At 46.3% G+C, this 10,979-nt stretch overlaps 1 protein-coding gene across 1 annotated transcript in view; it reads left to right on the forward strand.

Moving 5' to 3' along the window:
• LOC110169277 (uncharacterized protein C6orf132 homolog) overlaps nucleotides 1-10,979 on the forward strand; it is a 13,591-nt gene continuing 2,612 nt past the window's right edge. The window contains exons 1-6 of the mRNA XM_055153132.1: nucleotides 1-196; nucleotides 5,233-5,319; nucleotides 5,991-6,208; nucleotides 8,943-9,089; nucleotides 9,167-9,421; nucleotides 10,377-10,440. Of these exons, the coding sequence (XP_055009107.1) occupies nucleotides 1-196; nucleotides 5,233-5,319; nucleotides 5,991-6,208; nucleotides 8,943-9,089; nucleotides 9,167-9,421; nucleotides 10,377-10,440 (967 nt within the window). The remainder of the gene's footprint in view (nucleotides 197-5,232; nucleotides 5,320-5,990; nucleotides 6,209-8,942; nucleotides 9,090-9,166; nucleotides 9,422-10,376; nucleotides 10,441-10,979) is intronic.

The raw sequence follows: 10,979 nt of genomic DNA on the forward strand, positions 1-10,979 counted from the left end.
ATGGACACGTCCTGGAGTAATTTCCTCTTCCAGGTGAGTGAGGCTGGGGCCGGGGAGCGGAGGACCGGAGCACCGGGGGGACAGGGGGGCTGCTGCGGGGGTTTACAGGCGGGAGGGGGGGGGGTCAGCGCCGGGTCACGCTCCGGACAGACCCCCCCCCCCCCTCCTCCTTCCTCCCCCAGCTCCAGTCCACCGAGTCTCCAGAGGGATTTTTATTATTTTTATTTAGAAACAAATTTAGGAATAAAACATAAAACCAAAAGCTCCAAGTCCAGAGTCCAAAGTGCTGCACAAAACAAAACAAAAAAACACAAAGAAATACAAAATAAACCCTTTAACCAGTGTTGGGAGTAACAGATTACATGTACCAGAGTAATCAGAGTACAAATGATGAGTAACTGTATTCAGTTACAGTTACTGTTTCAGTGAGTGGGAATTGGATTACAGTTACTTTGTTGAAATAAATGGATTAAACAGAGGGATTTTACTGTTTTTACATTTTGGGCTAAATCCCTTTTTTTTTTTTTTTTCTTTTTTTCTCTCGGTAATTCCACTTACTGCAGTAAACTAAACCAGGACTAAACCAGGACTAAACCAGGTCTAAACCTGATCTAAACCAGGTCTAAACCAGGACTAAACCAGATCTAAACCAGGACTAAACCAGGACTAAACCAGGACTGAACCAGGACTAAAACCAGGTCCAAACCAGATCTAAACTAGGTCTAAAACCAGGACTAAACCAGATCTAAACCAGGTCCAAACCAGGTCTAAACCAGGTCTAACCTAGATCTAAACCAGGTCTAAAACCAGGTTCAAACCAGGACTAAACCAGATCTAAACCAGGTCTAAAACCAGGTCCAAACCAGGACTAAACCAGGACTGAACCAGGACTAAAACCAGGTCCAAACCAGGTCCAAACCAGGTCTAAAACCAGGTCTAAAACCAGGACTAAACCAGATCTAAACCAGGTCTAAAACCAGGAGTAAACCAGGTCTAAAGCCAGATCTAAAACCAGGTCTCAACCAGGTCTAACTCCAGGTCCAAACCAGGTCTAAACCAGGACTAAACTAGGTCTAAACTAGGACTAAACCAGGTCTAAACCAGTAAACCAGGTCTAAACCAGGTCTAAACCTAAACCAGGATCTAAACCAGGTCTAAAACCAGGTCTAAAACCAGGTCTAAACCAGGTCTAAACCAGGATCTAAACCAGGATCCAGGTAAACCAGGTCTAAACCAGGACTAAACCAGGTCTAAACCAGGACTAAACCAGGACTAAACCAGGACTAAACAGGACTAAATAAACCTAAACCAGCTAAACCAGTGTGGACGTGTTTCTTCGTTTTCTATCAATAATATTTTTAATTTGGTTCAGTAAAGTTTGGACTTTTTATTTTCTTTTATCAGACAAAACTTCTTATGTGAAGATTTCCTCGTCTTTGTTTCTCTACAGCAAATCAAGTAATCCAAAGTAATCAGATTACATTACTCACTACATTTTGGTGTGTGTAATCTGTAATCTGTAGGGGATTACATTTTAAAAGTAAACTTCCCAACACTGTCTTTAACTGGTCCCTTTGAAAAACTCTAAACAAAAACATCCTAAATTCCGGGATGGAGGCAAAAGGGAAGTGGAACATCATGTGACTTTAACGGAAAAACTGAGATTAATTTCAGAATATCACAAGATATGAAAAGTCAAGGACAGTTTTGGAAAATGAAAACGGCTCAGACACGTGAAGGATCAGAGTCGTTTAAAAACACTTACAGTTGTGTTTTATATTATTAGTTTATTTGACACTGAGCGTTTTTACGAAGGCAGAATCCACATTTTGAGGTTTTACTGGACAAATCCTCACAGATGTTCAGTTTTTCACTTCAGATACAGATTTATTACACGTTTCATCATAAACAGTGTTCAAATGTAATCCCCTACAGATTACAGATTACAGATTACACACACCAAAATGTAGTTTGTAACTGAATCCATTAAATTACTTAAAGTGAGTAATGTAATCTGATTACTTTGGATTACTTGATTTTCTGTAGAGAAACAAAGACGAGGAAATCTTCACATAAGAAGTTTTGTCTGATAAAAGAAAATAAAAAGTCCAGATTTTACTGAACCAAATTAAAAATATTATTGATAGAAAACGAAGAAACACGTCCACACAGCAGGATTTAGACCTGGTCTAGTCCTGGTTTAGTCCTGGTTTAGATCTGGTTTAGATCTAGTTTAGACCTGGTTTTAGTCCTGGTTTAGACCTGGTTTAGTGCTGGTTTAGACCTGGTTTAGATCTAGTTTAGACCTGGTTTAGTCCTGGTTTAGACCTGGTTTAGACCTGGTTTAGATCTAGTTTAGACCTGGTTTTAGTCCTGGTTTAGACCTGGTTTAGTCCGGTTTACCTGGTTTTAGTCTGGTTTAGACCTGGTTTAGTCCTAGTTTTAGACCTGGTTTAGTCCTGGTTTAGACCTGGTTTAGATCTAGTTTAGACCTGGTTTTAGTCCTGTTTAGACCTGGTTTAGACCTGGTTTAGTCCTGGTTTAGACCTGGTTTTAGTCCTGGTTTAGACCTGGTTTAGTCCTGGTTTAGACCTGGTTTAGATCTAGTTTAGCCCTGGTTTAGCCCTGGTTTAGTCCTGGTTTAGCCCAAAATGTGAAAACAGGAAAATTTTAACTAACTTATTCCAACAAAGTAACTGTAATCCAATTCCCACTCACTGAAACAGTAACTGTAACTGAATACAGTTACTCATCATTTGTACTCTGATTACTTAACTCCAGGACATGTAATCTGTTACTCCCCAACACTGTTCATAAATTATACTTTTTCTGAAGCCCAAATACTGTTTTAGAGTAAAAAAACTGTATTTTTGTTCATCGTTCTGAACAGAGAAGCAAAATAAATCAGATTTGTACCTCGTAAATTCAAAATAGTTACTTATTTTTGTTATAAAGTCATAAAACCATCAGTATTTACATCAGCTCGTCAGTGAAACATTATAAATATTTAATGTTTAATACTTTATTTTGCCTCCATTCTAGAATTTTGAACATTCTGATGAAGATTTGAAAGGGTCAAATCAAAAAAGATTAATATGAATTCAAATGTTAAATAATATTCATAAATAAAAGTGTAAAAACATAAAAAAACAGAAACTGAAACGACTCTTGTGGTGTTAAAGCCAGAGAATAAAGAGGCTTTAAAAGAGACTTAAAACTCTCTTTGTTTAATTATTTTGTCCAATTAATTATTCAGAATTGTCTCGTTTGTGTTTTAAAAAATCCTCCAATAATTAAATCGACCAAATTTCCCGAATCTAAAGCTGCGCGTCGGTGAAAATAAAAGTGAAAAGTGCATCATTAAGGAAAATATGGACGTGTTTGATCTGAGACACTCCAGTTTCTGTGAGTTTTTTTTTTGTTCTCATCATTTTCCTGCACATTTTTCTGTGTTTTATGTTTCACTTTAGACTCAGACAAACTTTTTTGATCCAGAAGGAAATGATCTGGACACAGAGTCACACGTCACAAATAAATAAATAAAATATAAAAACAAAGAGAAACAAGAGAAACGGTGATGATAAAACATTAAACTTTTCTTTATAAAACTGAGACAAATCACAGTTTTTGTCTCTAAACGCTCCAAAAAAACTAGTCTGAATATGTTTGTTTTTATCGACAGCGGCTCAGTCGGTGGAGCGTTTGTCCACTGGTTTAGACCGGATTTAGACCAGGTTTAGACTGGGTTTGGACCGGGTTTAGACTGGGTTTGGACCAGGTTTAGACCGGGTTTAGACCGGGTTTAGACCGGGTTTAGACCGGGTTTAGACTGGGATTTAGACTGGGTTTAGACCGGGTTTAGACCGGGTTTAGACTGGGTTTAGACCGGGTTTAGACCGGGGTTTAGACCAGGGTTTAGACCGGGTTTAGACTGGGTTTAGACTGGATTTAGACCGGGTTTAGACCGGGTTTAGACCGGGTTTAGACTGGGGTTTTAGAAGACTGGGTTTAGACCGGGTTTAGACTGGGTTTAGACCGGGTTTAGACCGGGTTTAGACCTTTAGACAGGGGTTTAGACCGGATTTAGACCGGGTTTAGACCGGGTTTAGACCGGGTTTAGACCGGGTTTAGACCAAGTTTAGACCGGTTTAGACCGGGTTTAGACTGGGTTTAGACCGGGTTTAGACTGGGTTTAGACCGGGTTTAGACCGGGTTTAGACCGGGTTTAGACGGGGTTTAGACTGGGTTTAGACCGGGTTTAGACGGGGTTTAGACTGGATTTAGACCGGATTTAGACCGGGTTTAGACCAGGTTTAGACCGGGTTTAGACGGGATTTAGACGGGGTTTAGACTGGATTTAGACCGGGTTTAGACTGGGTTTAGACCGGGTTTAGACCGGGTTTAGACTGGGTTTAGACCGGGTTTAGACCGGGTTTAGACTGGCTTTAGACCGGGTTTAGACCGTCCACTGATCTGAAGGCTGAGGGTTCAATTCCCGCTCTCAACAGAAACATGTGACTCCAGCTCCCACAGATGAATGCTGCTGTTGTGTCCTTGGGCAAGACACTTAACCCCCCTCACCCCCAGAGTCTGTGTGTGTGTCTGTGTGTGTGTGTGTGTGTGTGTCTGTTTACACATAATTTCACAGTAAATTCAGATAAATATAATTAAAATTAAAACACATTTTTGCTTTTATGTTTTTTATAATGATGTGGTTCTGACCCTCCCTCTGGTTCTGACCCTGGTTCTGACCTCCCTCTGGTTCTGACCCTCCCTCTGGTTCTGACCCTCCCTCTGGTTCTGACCCTCCCTCTGGTTCTGACCCCTCCCTCTGGTTCTGACCCTCCCTCTGGTTCTGACCCCTCCCTCTGGTTCTGACCCCTCCCTCTGGTTCTGACCCTCCCTCCCCCTCTCTGACCCCGTTCTGGGTTCTGACCCTCCCTGGTTCTGACCCTCCCTCCTCTGGTTCTGACCCCTCCCTCTGGTTCTGACCCTCCCTCTGTTCTGACCCCTCTGGTCCTCTGGTTCTGACCCTCCCTCTGGTTCTGACCCGACCTTCTGACCCTCCTCTGGTTCTGACCCCTCCCTCTGGTTCTGACACCCTCCCTCTGGTTCTGACCCCCCCTCCCAGGTTCTGACCCACCCCGACGGACCCCTCCCTGCTGACCCCTCTTCAGTTCTGACCCTCCCTGACCCGCTGCTCCCGGTTCTGACCTCCCTCTGGACACCCAGACCCCTCCCTCTGCCCCCCCGAAGAGCCCCTGGTGAGCCCCCCCTCCACCGTGGACACAGCGGCCCTGAGCGAAGAACCTCTGCCCGGTGAGAAGTCCGGTCTAGACCTGGTTTAGTCCTGGTTTAGACCTGGTTTAGTCCTGGTTTAGTCTGGTTTAGTTCCTGTTTAGTCCTGGTTTAGTCCTGTTTCAGTCTTGTTTTAGTCCTGTTCAGTCCTGGTTTAGTCCTGGTTTAGTCCTGTTTAGTGGTTTTAGTCCTGTTTTAGTCCTGTTTAGTCCTGTTTTAAGTCCTGTCCTGTTTCAGTCCTGTTTAGTCCTGGTTTAGTCCTGTTTCAGTCCTGTTTTAGTCCTGGTTTAGTCCTGTTTCAGTCCTGGTTTAGACCTGGTTTAGTCCTGGTTTAGTCCTGGTTTAGTCCTGGTTTAGTCCTGTTTTAGTCCTGGTTTAGTCCTGGTTTAGTCCTGGTTTAGTCCTGTTCAGTCCTGTTTTAGTCCTGGTTTAGTCCTGTTTAGTCCTGTTTTAGTCTGTTTAGTCCTTTTAGTCCTGTTTTAGTCCTGTTTCCTGTTTAGTCCTGTTTCAGTTTTTAGTCCTGGTTTAGTCTTGTTTTAGTCTTGTTTTAGTCCTGTTTCAGTCTGGTTTAGTCCTGTTTCAGTCCTGTTTTAGACCTGGTTTAGTCCTGGTTTAGTCCTGGTTTAGTCCTGGTTTAGTCCTGTTCCAGTCCTGTTCCAGTCCTGTTTTAGTCCTGTTTTGTGTCTCGTCAGTGAAAGTCCTGGTGAAACCCGCCCACCGCGCGGCTCACGTTTGTTCCACGTGTAACAAAGAGTTTAAGAACAGTTATAACCTGCGGCGGCACCAGTCCGTCCACACCGGGGTCAAGATGAAGGACCGAGCCGCCCGCGAGAAGGACGACGGGGTCAAAGGGCACAAGCAGACGGTGCCCCTGAGCCTGCTGCAGCTCACCCTCCCCTCACACACACAGGTACGGGTTTACACCGGGTTTAGACAGGGTTTAGACCGGGTTTAGACGGGTTTAGACCGGTTTACACCGGGTTTACACCGGGTTTAGACAGGGTTTACACCGGGTTTACACAGGGTTTACACCGGGTTTAGACCGGGTTTAGAACAGGGTTTAGACAGGTTTACACAGGGTTTACACCCGGGTTTAGACCGGGTTTACGGGTTTAGACAGGGTTTAGACAGGTTTACACCGGGTTTAGACAGGGTTTACAACCGGTTTAGACCGGGTTTACACAGGGTTTAGACCGGGTTTAGACAGAGTTTAGACCGGGTTTAGACAGGGTTTTAGACCGGGTTTAGACCGGGTTTAGACAGGGTTTAGACCGGGTTTAGGTTTAGACACCGGGTTTAGACCGGGTTTAGTTTAGACCGGGTTTAGACAGAGTTTAGACCGGGTTTAGACCGGGTTTAGACCGGGTTTAGACCGGGTTTAGACAGGGTTTACACCGGGTTTACACGGGTTTAGACGGTTTAGACAGGGTTTAGACCGGGTTTAGACAGGGTTTAGACCGGTTTAGACAGGGTTTAGACGGGTTTACACCGGGTTTACACCAGGTTTAGACCGGGTTTACACCGGGTTTAGATCGGGTTTAGACCGGGTTTACACCGGGTTTACACCGGGTTTAGACCGGGTTTACACCGGGTTTAGACAGGGTTTAGACCGGGTTTAGACAGGGTTTAGACCGGGTTTACACCGGGTTTAGACTGAGTTTAGACAGGGTTTAGACCGGGTTTAGACAGGGTTTAGACCGGGTTTAGACAGGGTTTAGACCGGGTTTAGACAGGGTTTAGACAGGGTTTAGACAGGGTTTAGACCGGGTTTAGACAGGGTTTAGACAGGGTTTAGACCGGGTTTAGACAGAGTTTAGACAGAGTTTAGACAGAGTTTAGACCGGGTTTAGACCGGGTTTAGACAGAGTTTAGACTGAGTTTAGACAGGGTTTAGACCGGGTTTAGACCGGGTTTAGACAGAGTTTAGACAGGGTTTAGACAGAGTTTAGACCGGGTTTAGACAGGGTTTAGACTGGGTTTAGACCGAGTTTAGACCGGGTTTAGACCGAGTTTAGACAGGGTTTAGACAGGGTTTAGACGGGTTTAGACAGAGTTTAGACAGAGTTTAGACAGAGTTTAGACAGAGTTTAGACCGGGTTTAGACAGAGTTTAGACAGGGTTTAGACAGAGTTTAGACAGGGTTTAGACAGAGTTTAGACCGGGTTTAGACCGGGTTTAGACCGGGTTTAGACCAGGTTTAGTCCACTGTGATGTACTTCCTTCTCCAGTTTGATGTTCTTAATGAGTGTAAAGGCTGAAGTTTAATTCTGCGTCGGCTCATCGTTCTTTGCCGCCGTCGTCTTTCGTTTATGAATCTGTGTCGAGGTTTTTGCGCCGCAAAGAAATTCACCTCCACAACACCAGGGGGCGACGATTTAAATCTGGCGTTCGTTTTACAAAATGAAGCGGGAACGTAGAGTACGGGAAGTGTGTGTCAAGCGAACGTAGAGACGACCAATCACAGCCTTTGATTGTCTGCGTCGCTTTTGTAACGGCATCAAAGCAACGCAGAGAGTCAGGGCTGTTTAAAACAGATTTACTCAGATAATTTACCCAATTTATGAAAGACATGGACTGAAATCGAAGTTTCTACTAAATACCTAAATTATCAATATTAAAGTTTGTTTAGGGATCTTTCACAGTGACAGCAGGTGGTGCACCAAACTTTCCATTGGCTCCAGAAGATCTTAGTTGAGTTGGTTTTCATTGATTTTGATTGTTTTTTGTTGGTTTTGGTTGTTGTGGAAGCTTCAGTCACACTCGGATCTGCACTAAATCAAACGGACCGAGACTCAAAAAAGAGGTGGCCTTGGTCCAAACGCCAAACTCTGGTCCCTCTGGTGAAACACCAACTTGGGTCCAAACCGCCTATTCCAAATGCATCATGGGAGGACAGCAATGAAGCGCACCCTGGTTAAGGCGTGTGCTGGGCGCTGGGGTCAGTTTCAGACGCTTGCCCCGCGGCTGGCAGCCCATAGGTTCCCCTGGTCGGCCTCCACTTGAGGGGAGAGGGACCAGCCCGCTGTCCGTACCCTGCAGAGTGGCTCCGTGGGAAGTGGGAAGGCCACTGAGTGAGACGTCTCAGCCTTGATGTCCCCAGGCCTTGTGCAGTGGAACCTGCTGGGGCCTTGGATAAACCTCAGTGGGAGCAGGTTCGGTTGGTTCGCAGGTGTGAAAGGACCAAACTGGTGTCCTTCCAAACTGGATTCTTGAGGAATCTCCAAGAATCACCTTTGTTTGTCTTTGCTCCTTTTCCTCTTCTTCGTCGGCCATTGCAGCAAACGGCGGAATGTGTGAGAGGCGTAAACCACGTAATCCCTGCGCTGGCGAGTCAGTTACACTAGAAATGTAGAGTTTGCTTGAAAAATAATGTTTATCTGGCCCCAGCACTTCCACAGTCGATCAATTTTAATTTTTTTGTTTGGTCTTCATAATTCCAAGGCTGCTGCGTCTATAATGATGTTTTGAACATTCATTGACAAGTTGAAACTAAAACCTTTAAGTGTGTTTTAATCGTTGTTTTCTCGTACGTTCACACGTTCGTCAGGAGACGTTCGTGCAGCCGCAGTCGTTCAGAATCATAAAGTTCAGTTCCAGTTTTACGTTTGTTCGTTCTGTTTGTGATGATGTCATTGTGCTTACAGGCCCCGCCCACGGTCAGCGTCGCCATGGACACGGTCTCCGTTTCAATCGCTCCGGCAACCGTCTCCATCGCCCCGGCAACCGTCTCCATGGCCGTGCCCCCCCAGCCCATCCAGGCGGCCGTGGTGGTGGTGGGCTCCGTCGACCAGGTCCCCGTTTTTATTTGGACTGTGGTTTGTGTTTGTCCTTTGAATATTCATGACTTTTGTCTCTCCTCCCTCTGCAGTCCGTGGCCCCGCCCCCCTCGGCGCCGCCCATCCGTCCGGAAGAACCACGCGTGCGAGGCGTGCGGGAAGGCGTTTCGCGACGTGTACCACCTGAACCGGCACCGTCTGTCGCACTCGGACGAGAAGCCGTACTCGTGCCCGATCTGCCAACAGCGATTCAAACGCAAAGACCGAATGAGTTACCACGTCCGCTCGCACCAGGGCGGCGTCGAGAAGCCCTACGTGTGCCCGCACTGCGCCAAGGCCTTCTCACGGTGAACACAACACACAGAACCAGAACCAGAACCAGAACCACAGAACCAGAACCACACAACCACAGAACCAGAACCAGAACCACAGAACCACAGAACCAGAACCACAGAACCACAGAACCAGAACCACAGAACCAGAACCACACAACCACAGAACCAGAACCAGAACCACAGAACCACAGAACCAGAACAGAACCACAGAACCACAGAACCACAGAACCACAGAACCAGAACCACACAACCACACAACCACAGAACCACAGAACCAGAACCACCTCATGCATGGAGAAGCCCTACGTGTGCCCACACTGCACCAAGGCCTTCTCACAGTGAACACAACACACAGAACCACAGAACCAGAACCACAGAACCAGAACCACACAACCACAGAACCAGAACCACAGAACAAGAATCACACAACCACAGAACCACAGAACAGAACACACCCACAGAACCAGAACCACAGAACAAGAACCACACAACCACAGAACCACAGAACCACAGAACAAGAATCACACAACCACACAACCAGAACCAGAACCACACAACCACACAACCACAGAACCAGAACCAGAACCACAGAACCAGAACCACACAACCACAGAACCACAGAACCAGAACCAGAACAGAACCACAGAACAGAACCACACAACCACAGAACCACAGAACCAGAACCACAGAACCAAAGAATCACACAACCACAGAACCACAGAACCAGAACCAGAACCACCTCATACATGGAGAAGCCCTACGTGTGCCCACACTGCGCCAAGGCCTTCTCACGGTGAACACAACACACAGAACCAGGACCAGAACCAGAACCCTTGTCCAGATCCCGTCACATGACTCTCCGCTCTGTTCGTCGACGTCCTGAAGAGTCAAATCTTTATTTTTGTGTTTTTATCCTCGAGTTAAAAATGTTTTATTTGATTTAAATGTTTAAATGTTTGTGTTTCAGGCCCGATCATCTGAACAGCCACGTGAGGCAGGTGCACTCCACAGAGAGACCCTTCAAATGCACCGTACGTACACCTGTCTGCACCTGTCTGCACCTGTCTACACTGTCTGCACCTGTCTACACCTGTCTGCACCCTGTCTGTCACCTGTCTGTCTGTCACCTGTCTGCTGTCTGCACCTGTCTGCTCCTGTCTGCACCTGTCTGCACACCTGTCTGTCTGCACCTGTCTGTCTGCCTGTCTGACACCTGTCTGCACACCTGTCTGTCTGCTACCTGTCTGCACCTGTCTACCTGTCTGCACCTGTCTGCACACCTGTCTGCTCTGTCACACCTGTCTGCTGTCTGCACCTGTCTGCACCTGTCTACACCTGTCTGCACCTGTCTACCTGTCTGCACCTGTCTGCTGTCCTGTCTGCTCTGCACCTGTCTGCTCCTGTCTACCTGTCTGCACCTGTCTGCTCCTGTCTGCTCCTGTCTGTCTACCTGTCTGCTCCTGTCTGTCTGCACCTGTCTGTCTGCTCCTGTCCTGTCTGCTGTCTGTCTCTGTCTCTGTCTGTCTGCTGTCTGTCTGCACCTGTCTGCACCTGTCTGCTGTCTGCTGTC

Source organism: Boleophthalmus pectinirostris, unplaced genomic scaffold, assembly GCF_026225935.1.
Source record: "Boleophthalmus pectinirostris isolate CB_2022bp ecotype Guang Dong unplaced genomic scaffold, ASM2622593v1 HiC_scaffold_17, whole genome shotgun sequence".
In the NCBI taxonomy this organism is placed as follows: domain Eukaryota; kingdom Metazoa; phylum Chordata; class Actinopteri; order Gobiiformes; family Gobiidae; genus Boleophthalmus; species Boleophthalmus pectinirostris.